Source organism: Salvelinus fontinalis, chromosome 32, assembly GCF_029448725.1.
Source record: "Salvelinus fontinalis isolate EN_2023a chromosome 32, ASM2944872v1, whole genome shotgun sequence".
In the NCBI taxonomy this organism is placed as follows: Eukaryota; Metazoa; Chordata; class Actinopteri; order Salmoniformes; family Salmonidae; genus Salvelinus; species Salvelinus fontinalis.
In genome coordinates, this window is record NC_074696.1 from 43,485,661 (window position 1) to 43,506,923 (window position 21,263).

Below are 21,263 nucleotides of genomic sequence, written 5' to 3' on the forward strand. Positions count from 1 at the left end.
GCACTTCACAAAATAGATAACATCATAATGGAGGAAAATTATGTGGATATATTGAAGCAACATCTCAAGACATCAGTCAGGAAGTTAAAGCTTGGTCGTAAATGGGTCTTCCAAATGGACAATGACCCCAAGCATACTTCCAAAGTTGTGGCAGAATGGCTTAAGGACAACAAAGTCGAGGTATTGGAGTGGCCATCACAAAGCCCTGACCTCAAATCCTTTAGAACATTTGTGGCCAGAACTGAAAATGTGTGTGCGAGCAAGGAGGCCTACAAACCTGACTCAGTTACACCAGCTCTGTCAGGAGGAATGGGCCAAATTCCCCAAATTCCCCTTTGTGGAAGGTTACTCAAAACGTTTGAACCAAATTACACAATTTAAAGGCAATGCTACCAAATACTAATTGAGCGTATGTAAACTTCTGACCCACTGGCAATGTGATGAAAGCAATAAAAGCTGAAATGAATCATTCTCTTTTATTATTCTGGCATTTCACGTTCTTAAAATAAAGTGGTGATCCTAACTGAACTAATCCATCCATAAACTGAGTTGAAATGTATTTGGCTAAGGTGTATGTAAACTTCCGACTTCAACTGTACATACTGTAGACATGGAATCAGTGGTCACTTTAATAATGGAACACTGGTCATTTTAATAATGTTTACATACTGTTTTATTAATTTCATATATATATACTGTAATCTTGTCAATGCCATCCTATTCAACTATTGCTGTATATATACTATTATATCCTACAGATATACTAAATATTCTATCCACATACTGTCCATGTGTCTATATATCCCATCACACACACATTTAAATATGTGTATGCGACCAATACAATTTAATTTGATTACACCATATGCGTAATCTAGCCTAGGCTACTTTTGTTTTGAGCAGACTTTGCCGCCGTGTGCTTTCAATGGGGCACCTGGCTCATGCCTGTGAGGCAGCCAGGTTACAAAACAAATGCAATCACTTTTCTCTCTGAGTAAACTCCTTCCCCCTTGATATCCCGGGTCAGATAATCGAATCCCCTCAGTCAGCCCGCCCCTTGATCGCATCACGAGACCCTGCTTTTCACTTTCCCCACTCACGCAACGCGGGATCTGAGATCTGTCAGTGTATGCAGATGCTTTCTGTTTATTGTATTCCGGTTTAACCTACACAAGCATACGTTTATCACCCCCACATGAGGCTGCTGAGGGGAGGACCACTCCTAACAATGGCTGGAATGGAGTTCATGGAATGGTATCAAACACATGGAAACCATGTGTTTGATGAGTTTGATATCATTCCATACAGTCCTTTCCAGCCCATTGACCCTTTCCTCCCCAATTAAGGTGCCACCAACCTCCTGTGTCACCACCCTATTATGTAAATGGTGCATAGCCTGCTGATGTAGGTCTACTGTACATATAATAGGTGCAGTCTGGAGTAGCCCTCCAGTCAAAATGTCCAGTGTACGTTTTGTGAGAATTTTGATAATAGAAAGTTACAGGAAGCCACAATCAAAGGCTAAAGTGTACCCTCATGAGGTTATGCTCGTTGAATGCTCTTCATACACTTAAGTAGGCCAGTAGCTGCTTCAAGTTGGGGACTGCCTCACACAATGAGCTTTTCATTATGCATTTTTGTACTGAGGTCATATTATTTGGTTTGCAGAAAATTAAATGTGTCCCTTTTAATGCAAATGTTTTTGCAATGACATGTTATTTGAATTAAACGATTTTTGAATGAAAGATGACCTATAGCAGTGATTCCCAACCTTTTCCGGTTACTGTGCCACCAACTGAATTTTGCTCTGCCCGGAGTACACCTGAAGTACCCCCTCATGTGCATTTTACCATTAGGCCTATGGCCACTAACCTACAGCATATTCAACAGATAATATTGTTATGAGAATACATGGTACATTGAGTGTACAATGTTAACATTCTCTAAAATGGCTTTGGATGCATTGTTGGGCATGGGCATCAGTTGACCCAGACTTAGTGCAGTAATTCATTCATCTCATATTAATTTACTCAAGAGGCAGTGTGTGTATTGACTTGCTGTGTGTTATGATTATGGAATTGAAAAAAAACAAAAAACAAATGGCCATATACACTAAGTATACCAAACATTAGGAATAGCCCACACCACACACACACACACACAAAACACAACAAAGTGCCAATGCAAAGCCCTCCATCTGTCACTCAGAAACGTATTATAGTGTCTCTCTGCCTGCCAGCTGAAAATCTTTGCCAGTGTGTTTATGTGTAGGCGACCTGCCCCCCCCCCCCCCCCCCCACCCGAAGCACAGGATACTGTAGCAGTAGCCTACTGAAGTTACAAGAGATTTTTAATTAGAGACGTGGATTCACTTTTGGGGGATTTTTGGACAATTTAGGATGATGCACACTGTGTTTAGCCAACTGTGTGCAACATCCTAAATTGTCCTAAAATCAGAAAATGGTGGTGGAAAATTGTGTCTCCTAGATTATAATATTATATTTTATCAAATAATTTTTGTATATTTTTTTGTTATACCTAAAGGGGTCTTAAAATTCAAAATCAAAGAGCTAAATGATCCATAGTATGACCATCTTAAAACCTTTCCATATGTCAGCTTAGCATCCTCCCTCCCCCAACATCTTAGACTCTAAAGAATTAACAAGCTGCTTGTGTCTACAATAATCAACCTGTCCTCAACGATTACCACCCTGTTGCATTAACACCTGTCATAATGAAAAGTTTTGAGCACCTGGTTCTCTCCCACATACAAAACAAGATTTGAGACATTGTAGACCCCCTTCAATTCGCTTACAAGCAATAGAGAGGAGTGGACGATAGTCTTGTGTGCTTACTACACTGTGTTCAGTTCCATCTTGAGAAGACTAAGTCCTATGCCCGGATGGTGTTCGTGGACTTTTCCACTGCTTTTAAAACAATACAACCACATCTAATAGGTCAGAAACTTTTGAATATGAACCTAAGTCCAAACCTCATTCTGTGGGTTTGATCTTATTTTGTCAAATAGACCACGATGGGTGAGATTCAATGGTGAGTGCAGCACAAGGAAAACCATCTCAAATGGGTCACCACAGGGCTCAGTCATCTTTCCTGTCTTATTTACACTCTACATGTCAGTCCAGACTGTACTTCGTACGTAAACTTAGAAGTCTAAATGTCAATTAATCTGTTTTACAGTCCTTTTACAGATGTTTTATTGAACGTGTCTTAACCTTTAGTGTAGTTGCCTGGTTTGTCTCCCTCACATGGGCAAGTTAGAATACCCTGGAGAGAGTTGTTCAGGTCAGTGGTAAGCTTGTAGGGAGAAAGAAAAAAGCTCTCCGAAACATTTACAAAGAGCGTTGGACTGGAAAGGTTGCAAGTTCAAATCCCCGAGCTGACAAGGTACAAATCTGTCGTTCTGCCCCTGAACAGGCAGTTAACCCCCTCACATAAGAGGGGTAAATAAATAATTTTGGATCTTACACATCGACTGAATAGCCAATACTGCCATCAGGGCTAATACTCAGGTCTTTACCTATTGAAACCAAGAGAGCTACTAACAGTACAGCTTTTAAGTGAAAATGGATTTGTGTGACTTACAAATGCTTACAAGAGTATATACAAGACAAATGTATCTGTCATGTGAATGTTGCTGTTTATATGTTTACTTTATGTTTACAGTTTATTAGGTACACCACCCTGTTCACAAAAATGGTTAACTTCTACAGAGTGAGTCACATGGCCGTGGCTTGCCTTATAAAGCAGGCAGACAGGCATCGGGCAATTCAGTTACTGCTCGGTTGAACGTTAGAATTGGCAAAACGACTTTGAGTGTGGTATGATAGTAGGTGCCAGGGGCGCCGGTTCCAGCGTCTCAGAAACGGCCGGCCGGCCTCCTGGGCTTTTCACGCACGGCAGTGTCAAGGGTTTACTGAGAATGGTGAGACAAACAAAAAACATCCAGTCAGCGGCAGTGCTGTGGGGCGAAAACAGCTTGTCGAAGGAGAATCGCAAGAATCGTGCAAAATAACAGGCGGGTCACAAACAGGCAAATAACGCACAACTTGTCGGTCCTTGTCACGCATGGGCTATTGCAGCAGACAATCGCACTGGGTTCCACTCCTTCAGATAAAAACAGGATTAAGTGGCTCCAGTGGGCACGAGGTCACCAACACTGGACAATTGAGGAGTGGATAAACATCGCCTAGCCCGACGAATCCCGTTTCCTGTTGCATCAATGGTTGTAAAGATGAGGAGAGGTCTCTCCGTAATAAAGGGATGCTCTGCATTTTTGACACCACACTCCACAATGTGTCCACTGAAGTCATGACTTGGATGTATTCCTATCTGACAAACAGAAGTCAAAGGGTTCATTTGGGGGACACTCAGTCAGACTCTCTTTACTATAACATTGGGGTCCCACAAGGGTCAATATTAGCCCCCCTTCTGTTTACCATTTATATAAAAGATCTCCCATTTTCTTGCCCACAGGTTAACATGCAGATGTATGCAGACGATACAGTACTGTATGTACACTCAAAAAATAGACAGTTGGTTGTGAACATGTTAACGGAAGCTCTGGTACATGTTTCTAAATCGATGACTAATTCTTGCCTGCATTTAAATTTAAATGTAATAAATTTAAATTTAAAAAACAAGACTGTTTGTATGCACTTCTCTAAGAAATTCATTGATTCTTCCCAACGAGCTGTTTTTGTTCATGGGGAGAATCTGAAAGTTGTGTCTAACTTCAGGTATCTTGGTGTCATTTTGGACTCCAACTTGACATTTAAGAAACAACGTGAAGAAGGTGGTTAACACGGTTAAGTTTGGATTATCCAAACTTAATTTAGGTTTATAAGACCTTTCCTTCCTCTGGAGGCCGCCAAACTATATATTCATCCTATGAGCTTATGTAACGGTTTTCCTCCTCCTCTTCATCAGAAGAGGAGGAGCAGGGATTGAACCAAGATGCAGCGGATGTTGAAGACATAATTTATTAAACAAGACGGGAAAAAACACGAAACGAAATACACTTGGATAAACTAACAATTTAACAAACGGTGTAGACAGATCTGGACGACGGACTCACATAACACACGAGAACGCACGAACAGGGAAAAAAGCCTACACATAAATGACGATGAACAAACAAACCGAAACAGTCCCGTATGGTGCGACAAACACTGACACAGGAGACAACCACCCACAACGAACACTGTGAGACAACCTACCTAAATATGACTCTTAATTAGAGGAACGCCAAACACCTGCCTCTAATTAAGAGCCATACCAGGCAACCCATAAACCAACATAGAAACAGAAAACATAGAATGCCCACCCAAACTCACGTCCTGACCAACTAACACATACAACAAACTAACAGAAATAGGTCAGGAACGTGACAGCTTATCACATTTGAGATATTGCCTCACATGCTGGTCACAAGCAGGAGCTACTATTCTGAAACCAATTGAATCAATCTATAAACAAACACTTAAGATTTTTAATAAAAAAACTAACAGTTACCACCGTTGTCATATCAATTACAAACATAATTTATTTTGTCTGGATAGCTTTAAGCAGTATGTAGATGCAAGCCTTGTCTTTAAGATCCTGCATGGTCTTGCCCCTCCACCCCTATGCCGGCATATATGCCATTTTGGGTTTACTACCTTTTCATTTTTATTGTTCAGAAATGTAGTGGGTACTCTCTTCGTTCGCTGGACTTTTTCCTGCTAACTGTTCCAAATGTCCAAACTGAATTTGGTAAAAGGGCTTTCATGTACTCTGCGCCATCGTCTTGGAACGCCTTACAAAATACTTTTAAACTGGAAGAACTTGCCCCGATTGGTGTTTTTAAATCACTGATGAATGATTTTGAGATTGATTCCCTGACCTGTCAATGTTTTTAACTTGCTGTTTTTGATTTTGTTATACTCTTGTGAATTCTATGGTTTTTACTAGATTACCTGTAGTTTTAGATCATATCCCACATAGTTTAGGTAGGAGGACCTCATGGTTCACCGTATCAAAGGCCTTTTTAAGATTCAAAAAGACTGCACCAACTTCACCACCTATGTCCAGTTTAGATTTAATACACTCCAGAAAATAGGAATTGGCTGTTTCGGTAGAATAGTTAGTTCTAAATCCAAATTGCATTTGATGTATGGAGTTGCCCTGAATGAGGTGATCAGTCAGATAATCAGCCACCCGTCTTTCAGCTACTTTTTATAGCGTGAAAGAATGCTTATAGGTTGGTAATTTTTCACCAGTGTTGGGTCACCAGATTTTAAAACAGGTATCTCTGCAGCAGACTACCAAGCATTGGTGAAGAACCCATATTTGATGGACAGATTGACTAGATGTACAATAGGGGCAATCAGAGAATTTTTGTGTCTCTTCAGGAATACAGTGTCTAGACCAAATAAATATTTTGATCTAAAGCTCCTGAAGAAGCTAATATTACTGTCCACTGCTGACGCTGAGATTTCAGGAATTCTGAATATTGGTTTATTATTATACAGTTGAAGTTGGAAGTTTACATACACCTTAGCCAAATACATTTAAACTCAGTTTTTCACAATTCCTGACATTTAATCCTAGTAAAAATCCCCTGTCTTAGGTCAATTAGGATCACCACTTTATTTTAAGAATGTGAAATGTCAGAATAATAGTAGAGATGTAACGGCTGTCGTCGGTGGAAGAAGGTGAGGACCAAGGTGCAGCGTGGTAAGTGTTCATGATGTTTAATAATCATCAAAACAGAACACTGAATAACAAAATAACAAAAAAACAACCGAAAACAGTTCTGTCTGGTGCAGACACACAAAGACTGAAAATAACCACCCACAAAACCCAGCAGAAAACAGGCTACCTAAATATGGTTCCCAATCAGGGACAACGATTGACAGCTGCCTCTGATTGAGAATCATAGACCAAAGACAAAACAAAGGAACTAAGGTCAGAACGTGACAAGATAATTATTTATTTCAGCTTTTATTTCATCACATTCCCAGTGGGTCTGAAGTTTACATTCACTCAATTAGTATTTAATAGCATTGCCTTTAAATTGTTTAACTTGGGTAAAACGTTTCAGGTAGCCTTCCACAAGCTTCACACAATAAGTTGGGTGAATTTTGGCCCATTCCTCCTGACAGAGATGGTGTAACTGAGTCAGGTTTGTAGGCCTCCTTGCTCGCACACGCTTTTTCAGTTCTGCCCACAAATTTTCTATAGGTTTGAGGTCAGGGCTTTGCGATGGCCACTCCAATACCTCGACTTTGTTGTCCTTAAGCCATTTTGCCACAACTTAGGAAGTATGCTTGGGGTCATTGTCCATTTGGAAGACCCATTTGCGATCAAGCTTTAACTTCCTGACTGATGTCTTGAGATGTTGCTTCAATATATCCACATAATTTTCCTCCCTTATGATGTCATCTATTTTGTGAAGTGCAGCAGTCCCTCCTGCAGCAAAGCACCCCCACAACATGATGCTGCTACCCCTGTGCTTCACGGTTGGGATGATGTTCTTTCGGCTTGCAAGCATCCCCCTTTTTCCTCCAAACATATCAATGGTCATTATGGCCGAACAGTTTTATTTTTGTTTCATCAGACCAGAGGATATTTCTCCAAAAAGTATGACCTTTGTCACCATGTGCAGTTGCAAACCATAGTCTGTCTTTTTTATGGCGGTTTTAGAGCAGAGGATTCTTCCTTGCTGAGCGGCCTTTCAGGTTATGTCGATACAGGACTCGTTTTACTGTGGATATAGATACTTTTGTACCTGTTTCCTCCAGCATCTTCACAAGGTCCTTTGCTGTTGTTCTGGGATTGATTTGCACTTTCCGCACCAAAGTACGTTCATCTCTAGCGGTATGAGTGGTATGATGGCTGCGTGGTCCCATGGTGTTTATACTTGCAAACTATTGTTTGTACAGATGAACGTGGTAGCTTTAGGCGTTTGGAAATTGCTCCCAAGGATGAACTAGACTTGTGGAGGTCCACAATTTTATTTCTGAGGTCTTGGCTGATTTCTTTTGATTTTCCCATGATGTCAAGCAAAGAGGCGCTGAGTTTGAAGGTAGGCCTTGAAATACATCCACAGGTACACCTCCAATTGACTCAAATGATGTCAATTAGCCTATCAGAAGCTTCATACACTAAGTTGACTGTGCCTTTAAACAGCTTACATACACTAAGTTGACTGTGCCTTTAAACAGCTTGGAAAATTCCAGAAAATGATGTCATGCCATGACCCACTGGAATTGTGATACAGTGAATTATAAGTGAAATAATCTGTCTGTGAACAATTGTTGGAAAAATTACTTGTGTCATGCACAAAGTAGATGTCCTAACCGAATTGCCAAAACTATAGTTTGTTAACAAGAAATTTGTGGAGTGGTTGAAAAACGAGTTTTAATGACTTCAACCTAAGTGTATGCAAACTTCCGACTTCAACTGTATATGGGAGTGAGAACTGTGGTCTTGGATGAAAATCTTTTAGCCAGTTCCCTGACAGAGTCAACAAAAAAATGGTTAAAGGTGGTGGATTTGAAATCGGAGACTTGAATTAGAATTCCATTAACTTTTAATTCAGGATGTTTTTTGTCCTTTTCAGCTCCTCTCCCTGTTAGTTTGTTGAGATTTTCCCAAATTACTTTGCCATTTCCTTTCGCTTCATTGATCACTCTAAGAAAGAACTCTGCTTCTGCTTTTGCTTTTTTATTCCTAACCACCTCATTTCTCAGTGCTGTAAATACACGTCTGTCATCATTCTTACCAGACTTCAGTGCTTTTTTCAAGGAAAGATCCCGTTCTCTCATCTGCCTCCAGAGGTCCTCGTTGAGCCATGGCAGAGAAGTTTTCCGTCTTGGTTTACGTTGAAATTTCCTAGTAAAAGAGGTGTCCAGTTTGTCAATAGCTGACAGAAATGTTGTGTATCCAGACTCTGGGTCTTCATTGCGTAATAGATCAGACCAGTCAACTTGACTTGCATCGTAGTTACTCTGCTCACTTTTATTGAACTTTTTTATCATTCTGTTGCAAATTTATATGGTTCTTACATCTCTTTTTAGTGAGCTTTCTAACCACCAATGTAACATTGTGGTCAGACATGCCAGTTAGTGAGTTACTGAACTTAGTTATTCGATCAGGTCTGTTAGTAAAGACCAGATCAATTTGAGTCTGGGATGACTGTGTTACCCTGGTTGGACCTTGTATTATTTGAGTCAGGTTGAAATAATCTGTGATCTCATTGAGTTTTTTACTGCAAGTTTTGTTTTCCCAGTTTATATTGAAATCGCCCCTGAAGATGATCTCTTTCTTATGATCACATTATTTAAGCATGGCATTTACATGGTCATAAAACACGATATCAGATGTTGGTGGTCGATATAATCCAATAATAGTGAGAGACATATGAGGGGAGAGGAATACATTCAGCCCCATACATTCAAGGTCATTGGCATGTTTCCATATGATATGATTGGAATATCCAGGGACATTAAAGGCAGAGATAGGAGAAGATTTCTTCAGCCATGACTCAGAGAAAGAAAAAAATCTAGATTGGAGTCATTCAATAAATGTTCTACCTGTTCACTCTTAGAATAATGCTACGAATATGCAGATGACCTCCCAATATTCCTCTAGGCTTGGAACGAGTATCCCAGAGCATTTTTTGTTTTGTTTTGTTTGGGACACGTATCAAGAGTTGCCATTCAAATGACATTATCAGCAGATTGCTCATTCTCTTGCAAAGCCATGTTAGCGACAGAAGTTATGCTCACATACACAGCATATCCTTCTGTGAACCAGATCCTTTAGATTACTCAGATATAGATTATTTCAATCCTTCATCAATGATTTTGGTCTGGATGGCTAAGTAGGGGGACTTTTCTCCACTTTTCCCAGAATTACATCCTCCATATCAGCAGGTGACCTAACTCCAGACTCTGATGAGGAGCTTGGTACCCTGGGCCGCTTGGGTGTAAATTGATTCCGGATTGTTTGAATGAAGGCCAGCGTTGATGTTTGGCTGCCTTCTTTTGTATTCCCCAGAGAGTTTCACCACATTCGGGGTCCCCTTATTAACCTCAGAGTTTTATCATTTTCCCTCTTATTCTTCTTCCTTTTCTTTGAATGAGAGGTCACTGTTGTAGACTCTGGCTCACCAGGTACCAACTCCAATGTTTCATTCACTCCGTCTTTGCCCTTGGAAGCCGAGGAATTACTCTCTTTAACTTCAGTCTCATGTTCTGTCGTTTCAGCTGAGATATGTGATAGGTCTGCCCTACTCATGGGGAAAGGATTGTTGTCCTGCACATAGTGTGAAAAAGTTTCCTACGTTAGAAATAATGTTCCAGTACTTTAGAACATGTTACAGTTTTGTCGGGAAAACGTCTGTGGAACAGGCACATTGCTGTGTGAATTTGGAGAGGGAGATAGAGCAGGGTGTGAGCTGTCAACCCCCAACCAGCCCCCCCCCCCCCCCCCCCACTCTGTGGGTGACAGAGGGTCTGGTTGAAGTTATCCATTGTCAAGCTGATCTAACCTATTTGGATCCTCACAGGACAGTCATGACATGATTCATGATTTCGACTGGCTGAGAAACGCTGCCTGCCTGTCTCGTCCCGACTCTCGGCACGTTCATTACTATGGGACAGCTGGAGGTTCGAAGTGGAATATTGAAACAATGTTTCAAATGTCGAAGAGACAGACAGCAAGGTTTCGCCGCTGTTGAAAACTAAATGTTAGTCTAAAAGAAATGTGAGATAATGTCTAGATGCTTTTTCTAGTGTAGATCAAGCGTGTAAATTGCCTGTCTGGGCTGATGAGACAGTGGATTGCGCAGTCAGATGGAACAGAGTAAATAGGCATTTTAACGTCAGAGATTTAGCCGGTGGAATAGACACCGGCTGGAATGTGGTTTTAACCAATCAGCATTCAGGCTTAGACCGAGCCAATGTATAAACAGCACTGACATACACACTCACCCCACCAGACATGCCACCAGGGGTCTTTTCACAGTCCCCATGTCCAGAACAAATTCAAGGAAATGTACAGTATTATACAGAGCCATGAAGGAGTGCATGGAACACCCTTTCGTCTTATATAGCGCAAGTGAACAGCAAACCTGGTTTCAATAAACAAATAAAGCAACACCTCACGGCTCAACGCGCCTCCCCCATGTGACCTACTTGTTGTGTGTCTGTACTGACATATGTATGTGTAACTGATAGATGCACACACAGTACATGTTCATGTTTTTAAATGTATATAAATTGGAAAATCTTTTTTTGTCTGTAATGTGTTTTTCGTTATGTATCAGACCTCAGTAGGACTAGCTGTCACCATTGGCGTCGGCTAATAGGGATCCTAATAAATCAAGTCATGCTGATGGCAGAGTCAGGAGTAACGTAAGCAGCATGAGTCCACGGCCCCATCCTGCCTGGTGTCAACGGTACAGGCTGGTGGCGGTGGTGCAATGGTGTGGGGAATGTTTTCCTGGCAGATGTTAGGTCCCTTGATACAAATTAAGCAACGTTTGAACAACACACCTTGTAGAATTCATGCTCCAAAGAATTCAGGCTGTTCTGCAGGCAAAGGGGAGTCCGACACGGTACTAGATGGATGTACCTAATAAACTGGCCACTGATTGCATACATCTTTATCTAATCTGACTTGCCACAACTGAAGTTCCTTCTGGAAAATAATCCAGACATAATTGCTCAACTTTTGGTTGAAGGAACAATTCATTAAATCAATGATCTAATATCTAATGAGTTCATGAGGAATTATAATCACAACTTTAAACAAAACCTCAGTAAGAAACGTATGATATGAAGAAGTGACAGAGGCACACAAAAATGACACCAGACCAGGGCAGGCTGAACATACTCATCTAAATTGTTTATTGATCTAATTTGTTGATCAATGGATTTGCATTACAAGGACACATTCACAGATTCAACCTGACTATTACCTATTACTGTAATATTACTACTCTACACTGCTTCACTGTGTTTGCATGTCATTGTCCTCCAAGTGTATCTCCCTCCCCCGTGAAATCTCTGTTTAGTGGAGAGAAAATGGAAGTCTCCTCCTGCAGTTTTGCACGACGGCCGCCAGGTGGCGAAAGTGCTCTACTTCTTTACGAAGAAGTCATTGCACATCACTGTGAGGCAGGACACGAGGGTGACATACTCCTTGAAGTCAACAGTGTTGTCTTTGTTAGAGTCCAGGTCCTTGAAGATTCTGTCCACTGCTGTCTTGTCACTGGCTTTCTGCAAACAGAGAGAATGCAGAAGAAAGAAGGGGGAGCTTAAACACAGCAAAGTGTCTTGGTTTATCTGTCCGTTTATTTTGATCATGGCGACACATTGCTGTATTTCTGGCCAATGGTGAGATAAATCTTTGCGTTTCAATATTTTGGGATGCCATTGCTGGAGTTTGCAAGCATTGTTCATTTGAGCTGTATTCCAAAATGGACCCCATCTTTCCAGCTTTCCTATCCTCTGCCCAGCCCAATGGATCTCTGAAGAGAGAGAACTGATCCAGCATCAAATCAAATCAAATCAAATGGTATTAGTCACATGCGCCGAATACAACAGGTGTAGACCTTACAGTGAAATGCTTACTTACCCTAACCAACAACACTAGATATAGCAACAGTGTAGTATCTAGTGCAGGGGTGTCAAACTCAATTGCTTGAGGGCCCTCACCTAGTTGTCTAGGTCTTCATTGGACACAAATTGAAAGGAAATAACACAAATCAGCAGACACACCCCACTCGGCAAAAACTGGTTGAATCAACGTTGTTTCCACGTCATTTCAACCCCCAAATGAAATGTGATGATGTTGGATCAACTTGGGAAACTGATTGGATTAAAAAAATCTAATCAATATAAGGGAATTTAATATTTTTTTCACCCAACTTTTAACCTTAAATCCAATGACATGGTAATATTTTTTGTTGATTTCACAACTCAACCAAATGTAAATCAAAACTAAACCGACGTCTGTGCCCAGTGGGACGGCCCTCCAGGAATTCAGCTTGACACTCCTGCTGTAGTGCAACAAGAAATCTGATCCCAGATCATTAGGACTTGCTCAGTCTCACTCACCCCCAGCATCTCCCCTAGTTCAGCCTGGAGCAGCTCTTTCAGCTCAACCTTGCTGAGGGTCAGCTTGTCCCCCTCCTTCCCAGAGTACTTGTGGAAGGAGGCGATGAGGAGAGACATGGCCTGCTGGATCCCAGACATGGTGACTATAGTTAAAGGGGAAACAGAGGGACACACAACATGTTAGAAGCACTAAATAAGTTACGTTTCTGGACATTTGTGGGGCATTAAACCATTTCAATGAATTCACTGACAGCGTATGGTTTTTGTTTTGCATCATACTGTAGCTTTTTCATCATAGCTTTTATCTCTTGTGTTTTTGTGAAGAGGGATAAAAAATAAACCCTGGTTTCCACAGAGCCCATGGTAGAACTATATCTCCTACATAGCCCTGGTCAAAACAAAGTAGTGTACTATATGGGGAATAGGGTGCCAGTTGGGAGGCAACCATGGTCTCTACCACAGGTTCCATGGTGAAAAACACAGGCGCTGTTATGGCAACGATCCTGCTCTCCTGGTAATTCACATGGCTCCTGATGAGGAAACAGTTTAAGGTCTGGGCAAATCCCATCTGTGGATTACTCCTTTTCCATAAGCGGTGTGTTAACCCCAAGAGAGTCACTTCTTTAATGTTGTGTGTGTGTGTGCCCCTGCTATTTAGGGTGTGGCTGAGGGAGGAAAGGGTAGAGCCAAGGTAACGTTAGCCAGATGAGACAGAGAATGAATGAAAGAAGGGAGAGTAAGGAAAAGGGAATGAGAAAAGGAGAACCAAAACACATGTAAAAACTCTGCGGTGGCAGTGAAGTTTAAACACCAGACAGCCCAGTTAAGAAAACCAAGATGACATTTTCTACTCACCGAGATGTGGGAAGAGTGAGAGAGGAAAGTAGAAAGTGAGAGAGAGTGAGATAGTGAGAGACTGATGGAGAGAGGGATGTGTTTTATACATAACCACACCCCCACACCCTTTATCACGGCCCTTAAATTCTCTTCCCCCTCTCTCTTTCTCTGGGACATGAACTATTACTTTTCTCTTCGTTCATTTATCATTCATTTATCATTCATTTATCATGTTACCTGATAGTGTTAATTGTCTCAATATTTACACCACATTGCATAGTAGTGGATGTTTAGCTTGGTGCACCCGGCATGGTCTAAATCCTTGCATTATATCCAACCATTCATTCCCAAGACTTTAGATGCAATACAATTAGAACAATTCACTGCCCATCTTACAATATAGGTAAAACAATGCATTTACATCAAGTTTACCTTGAGCTTATGACCAGCAGCATTTAGTTGTATTGTAGGTTGACCAAAGAGGGGATTTGCTTAAGAATGATTTGGATTGCGAAGTATTAAAGCCCATGATGTATTATTGTCTGCCAAACAGGCCTACTTTTGTAACTTGTTCGTAATGCAAATGGGTGACGCTAACATGGAGTCTGCCAGCTAGTATGTCTTGTTGAGACTGCGTTATTGACAACACGTTATTGATACTGTGCACTGGTGGTTTAAAGTTCGCATACAGCGTAGTGTCCTACAGACTTGCACTACATTGTACTTATGGATAAGCACAGTCATACTGTAGATACAGTATAATATGAGTTCCATTCGAACAGTAAAAGTAGCCCATTGCAAATTTGACTATATGAGAACACATTAAACTTATTTAAGTGTGGTAAGACAGCAGATCTAGAATCAAATGTCGCTACAGGATTGCATCCCAAACGGCACCCTATTCCCTACATAGTGCAGTACTTTTGATGGGCCCTGGTCAAAAGCACTATAAAGGGAATAGGGTGCCGTTTGGGACGCAAGCCTATGGCTGGATATGTGTTTAACAGAGGGAAATGAACGTAGCTTCACAGCCCTGCTTGTCTGAGTGAATCATGCAATATCATTTATATAATTACAACATGTCCCAAAAGCCTGCGGTTTCCTTGGTCACAATTAACTTCAGTCACCAGTTAGACTCTTAGATGCATTTATAGGAATTGCTTCACAACTTGACCAAACATCTTTCAACTGGGATGCATGGGCTGTATTCACTGGAGGATAAATCGTTTACAATATGTATAAATAATGTAATTGAGTTACTGTACCATAATACTACTGTATTTACTGAGAAGAAAACACTTTTAATCACCAACACATCTTATATCATTTCTGTTTTGTAGCTCTTCTTCACATTAATATCTGGTTTTACTTGCACTAAAATACTGTATATGTCATTACATCACACACACACACACACACACACACACACACACACACACACACACACACACACACACACACACACACACACACACACACACACACACACACACACACACACACACACACACACACACACACACACACACACACACACACACACACACATACAGAACAGGCCTAGGCAGAGTCTCTGTCCCGTGCTCTTTCTTTGTTGCTTTGAGAAATGATAATCAACTTCATCTTGTGATGGTTTTCTAAAGCTTGTAAGAGGAATAATAGAAACGCTGACTGCTGACCCGCACACGGTTGAAAGATTCCAACAGTTTATTGTTTTGAGTCAGAGTAATTTGTCAGGCTTGGCTCTTTTAATGTAACGCTTGAATTGGAGACAGAGAAAGACAGTGAAGTTCATGCTTAATGTACCACTCCCATAACTCCCTGCATGCTTTTATTCCTAAAAATATGCATCTAGATTACTGTGTGGGGCTGGTTCTCCTTCAAATCCCTCGTGTGTGTGACTCAGTGAGGAAGCTGAATGTGTGTGTGTGTGTGTGTGTGTGTGTGTGTGTGTGTGTGTGTGTGTGTGTGTGTGTGTGTGTGTGTGTGTGTGTGTGTGTGTGTGTGTGTGTGTGTGTGTGTGTGTGTGTGTGTGTGTGTACTAGTTCCAGTTATGTTCTGCAAACGGAGTTCCTCCTGACTCACTGGATAAACCTGGGAGTGTTATGGTAGTGAGTGGGTCCACTCTTCCTCCACAGCGATTTAATTCCACATTTCTGAGGTTGGAATTGTGACTCACTGACATGACCATGAGCATATGAGTCAGACAGACGCCTGACTGAACATAATTGTGAACATCTGAGCGTCAGGCCCATCTCTACCATTATTGCAACCAATGCAGTCTTGGTGGTCATCATGTGTGTGCGTGTGTGCATAAATGTGTTTGTGTGCATGGATGTGTGCGTGTGCATGGTCAGTGGTTTATTCAAGGATGCATTATGTGTACTTTCTTGGATTTCTGCATTTGTCTGTACGTGTATCCATTGTACATATTCCTCCTTGGAATTCGTTGGTTAGAGCGTTGGGCCAGTAACCGAAAGGTTGGTGGATCGAATCCCTGAGCTGACAAGGTAAAAATCTGTCGTTCTGCCCCTGAACAAGGCAGTTAACCCACTGTTCCTAGGCCGTCATTGTAAATAAGAATTTGTTCTTAACTGACTTGCCTAAATAAAGGTTAAATAAAAATGTCAACCAAAAAATGACCACTGAATATCCCCTTGGCCTTAGAGTACCAGTACCAAGTCTTTGTATATAGCCTCATGATTGTTTATTGTGTTACTATTTTCTATTTTTAGCTCTGCACTGTTGGGAAAGGGATCGTAAGTAAGCATTTCACTGTAAAGTGGTACACCTGTTGTGTTTGGACCACGTGACAAATACAATTCGATTTTTAATTTGACTTGACTGACCTCCCCTGTGGAACTCCTCTCTGCCTTTCTTTCCCTCTACTGCCCCCCCCCCCCCCCCCCCCCAACACCTTCTCTCAATCTAAACACTGTTGTCTTTAAAGGACAGAAAATACAAAAGGAAGAGCACACAGTAGAGGTTAATGTAAGCAGCAGTGTTATGTGGTTGTTTGTGTATGTGAGGGTTGACAGTAACAAATGACCTGGGTTATATTTATTAAGGCACATCTCAGCAAATCCTTCTGCAATGGAATATGAAAACGAGTTTCTCGTTGCACTCATTCTTGTAGTCCCTCCCTTTTTTAAATTAGTTTTCTTCCATATAGCTCAGAGTTTAACAGTAGGATTGCCATACTCTCCTGACATCTAGTGGTCAAATATGGAACTGTGGCCTGATCACCATTATTCCAGAATACAGAAGACAAGAACTTTGGTCAGTGCCAAACCTTGTACTTATTTTTAATCAATTAGACATACAGTACCAGTCAAAAGTTTGGAAACACCTGCTCATTCCAGGGTTTATCTTTATTTGTCTATTTTCTACATTATAAAATAATAGCGAAGACATCAAAACTATGAAATAACACATGGAATAATGTAGTAACCCAAAAGTGTTAAACAAATATATTGTATATTTAAAATTCTTCCAAGCAGCCACCCTTTGCCTTGACAGCTTTGCACACTCTTGGCATTCTCTCAACCAGCTTCGCCTGGAACGTTTTTCTAACAATTTCCACATATGTTGAGCACTTGTTGGCTACTTTTCCTTCACTCTGCGGTCCAACTCATCCCAAATCATCTCCATTGGGTTGAGGTCGGGTGATTGTGGAGGCCAGGTCACTCTCCTTCTTGGTCAAATAGCCCTTACACAGCCTGGAGGTGTGTTGGGTCATTGTCCTGTTGAAAAACATTATAGTCCCACTAAGCGCAAACCAGATGGGATAGCCTATCACTGCAGAATGCTGTGGTAGCCATGCTGGTTAAGTGTGCTTTGAATTCTAAATAAATAACAGAGTGTCACCAGCAAAGCACCCCCACACCTCCTCCTCCATGCTTCACGGTGGGAACTACACATGCGGAGATAATCCGTTCATCTACTGTGCGTCTCACAAAGACACAGCGGTTGGAACCAAAAATCTCAAATTTGGACTCAGCAGACCAAAGGACAGATTTCCACCGGTCTAATGTCCATTGCTCGTGTTTCTTGGCCCAAGCAAGTCCCTTCTTCTTATTGGTGTCCTTTAGTAGTGGTTTCTTTGCAGCAATTCGACCATGAAGGCCTGATTCACAAGGCCTTCTCTGAATAGTTGATGTTGAAATGTGTTGGTTACTTGAACTCTGTGAAGCATTTATTTGGGCTGCAATTTCTGAGGCTGGTAACTCTAATGAACGATAAGCTCCGCAGCAGAGGTAACTCTGGGTCTTCCTTTCCTGTGGCGGTCCTCATGAGAGCCAGTTTCATCATAGCGCTTGATGGTTTTTACGACTGCACTTGAAGAAACTTTCAAAGTCCTTGAAATGATCTGTACTGACTGACCTTCATGTCTTAAAGTAATGATGGACTGTCATTTCTCTTTGCTTATTTGAGCTGTTCTTGCCATAATATGGACTTGGTCTTCTATATGCCACCCCTACCTTGTCACAACACGACTGCTTGGCTCAAATGCATTAAGGGAAGAAATTCCACAAATGTACTTTTGACAAGGCACACCTTGTTAATTAAAATGCATTCCAGGTGACTATCTCGTGACGCTGGTTGAGAAAATGCCAAGAGTGTGAAGATGTCATCAAGGCGAAGGGTGGCTACTTTGAAGACTCTCAAATATAAAATATATTTAGATTTGTTTAACACTTTTTTGGTTACTATATGATTCCATATGTGTTATTTCATAGTTGTATTGTCTTCACTATTATTCTACAATGTATAAAATAATAAAAAATAAAGAAAAACCCTTGAATGAGTAGGGATGTCTAAACTTTTGATTAGTACTGTACTTTGAGACAGGCATTGTAAATGGAACTACATAAGTTAGTTTTATTGAACTATCCAAAATGGAAATTGTATCTAAATAGTTGAAATCGAAATTCTCAGATTTTTTTTCTTCACGAAAATGTGTTTACATATAGACTCTCAAACCAATGATCAATGACTTCCAACCCATTGAGGAAAACTGGTTGAAAATATTTTGTTTCAATTGCAAAACTGGTAGAAATTATGTATTTTTAACCAGTTTTGCACCCTGGGAAGTGGGAATGTATCTAGTGTTGTCTCACTGAAATTGAGAATATGTCAATTACTGTAGTTTTGTTGTCTCATTTAACACAGTACACTATACAGCATTACAGTATTCTGTAAAATGCACATAGCACAAAGTGAGTAGAAAGGATGTTATGAAATTATACAGAGAGAAGTCCCCATTCTAAAAACCCCTTTGTGTGTCACATGGGCATGCAACTCATGTGGATACAATGTTTATACTGTTTATGCAACATCCCCCTCAACCCACAGTTACCTAGCAACACCCCTGTTTGCCTTGTAACCAATAACATTGGTTGGCAGCAAAGTAGGCCCTGCCTAAGTATACTCAGAGAACAAGAGAGGGTAGTCCTGCCAAGAGAGAGAGAATGAGAGGAAATAACAGCTTTTGTTACTCAACTTGCACCAGACCATGACACACGATGAGAAAGGCCTTGTGGGAAAATAATTTCATGAAAATACAGCCCACTATGTGTCCTATAATTAAACCACCCTACAGTTATTTTGATGGCCTCTGTTACATACAGTGCATTCGGAAAGTATTCAGACCCCTTGACTTTCTCCACATTTTGTTACGTTACAGCCTTATTCTAAAATCAATTATATTTACATAAGTATTCAGACCCTTTTCACAGTACTTTGTTGAAGCACCTTTGGCAGTGATTACAGCCTCCAGTCTTCTTGGGTATGACGCTACAAGCTTGGCACACCTGTATTTGGAGAATTTCTCCCTTTCTTCTCTGCAGATCCTCTCAAGCTTTTTATTTATTTATTTTACCGTTATTTTACCAGGTAAGTTGACTGAGAACACGTTCTCATTTGCAGCAACGACCTGGGGAATAGTTACAGGGGAGAGGAGGGAGATGAATGAGCCAATTGTAAACTGGGGATTATTAGGTGACCATGATGGTTTGAGGGCCAGATTGGGAATCTAGCCAGGACACCGGGGTTAACACCCCTACTCTTACGATAAGTGCCATGGGATCTTTAATGACCTCAGAGAGTCAGGACACCCGTTTAACGTCCCATCCGAAAGACGGCACCCTACACAGGGCAGTGTCCCCAATCACTGCCCTGGGGCATTGGGATATTTTTTTTAGACCAGAGGAAAGAGTGCCTCCTACTGGCCCTCCAACACCACTTCCAGCAGCATCTGGTCTCCCATCCAGGACCAACCTTTGTCAGGTTGGATGGACAGCTATTTTCAGGTCTCTCCCGAGATGTTCGATCTGGTTCAAGTCCGGGCCACTCAAGGACATTCAGAGACTTGTCCCTAAGCCACTCCTGCGTTGTCTTGGCTGTGTGCTTAGGGTCGTTTTCTTGGAAGGTGAACCTTTGCCTCAGTCCTAAGCAGGTTTTCATCAAGGATCTCTCTGTACTTTGCTACGCTTTCCCTCGATCCTGACTAGTCTCCCAGTCCTATCCGCTGAAAAAATTCCCACAGCATGTTTCTGCCACCACCATGTTTCACTGTAGGGATGGTGCCAGGTTTCTTCCAGACGTGACGCTTGGTATTCAAGGTTTCAATCTTGGTTTCATCACACCAGAGAATCTTGTTAACCATGGTCTGAGAGTCCTTTAGGTGCCTTTTGGCAAACTTCAAGTGGGCTGTCATGTGCCTTTTAATGAGGAGTGGCTAAGTACGATAAGATATGGACTCACTGCTGCAAGTCGCTCTGGATAAGAGTGTCCGCTAAATGACAAATCTAAATGTAATCTGTACAAGACTGAAATCACAGGTAAATCTGTGAAATGACATGGTGTCTTTACTGGGCAGTCTCCGAAACATTAATCCTAGTTCTGGACCACAACAAAAACAAGCTCAACAGCGATTATCCATTGAAATGGCTTTTTATAAAGGAGAACGGTTCATAATAATGGAGCAAGTTGAATGGCATCAAACACCTGGAAACCATGTGTTTGATACATTTGTTCCCATTCCATTAATTTTGCTCCAGTCATTAAGAGGCCGTACTCCCCAATTAAGGTGCCACCAATCTCCTGTGGCCTAATCTGTGTCCAAGAAACCTCCCCCAAGACTATTATGCATTTTTTTGTAGACAAAGAGAAACACACATCTACAATATTTTGTTACTCTAATTGAATTCCAATAGACTAGCTACAGTATAACACATGTACAACCTGCATCTATAACTACTTTAATGCATGCATGCACACACACAAAATAATGACAAC

General features: G+C 41.2%; 1 protein-coding gene across 1 annotated transcript; it reads right to left on the reverse strand.

Annotated features, from left to right (window-relative positions):
* Positions 1 to 11,889: 11,889 nt before the first annotated feature.
* Positions 11,890 to 14,051, reverse strand: LOC129830568 (ictacalcin-like). Its single transcript, XM_055893140.1, has 3 exons — positions 13,983 to 14,051; positions 13,128 to 13,270; positions 11,890 to 12,287 (listed from the first exon to the last, which is right to left on the reverse strand). Exons 2-3 carry the CDS (start codon positions 13,263 to 13,265, stop codon positions 12,147 to 12,149), a joined length of 279 nt encoding a protein of 92 aa, XP_055749115.1. The 5' UTR covers positions 13,266 to 13,270; positions 13,983 to 14,051; the 3' UTR covers positions 11,890 to 12,146.
* Positions 14,052 to 21,263: the final 7,212 nt, after the last annotated feature.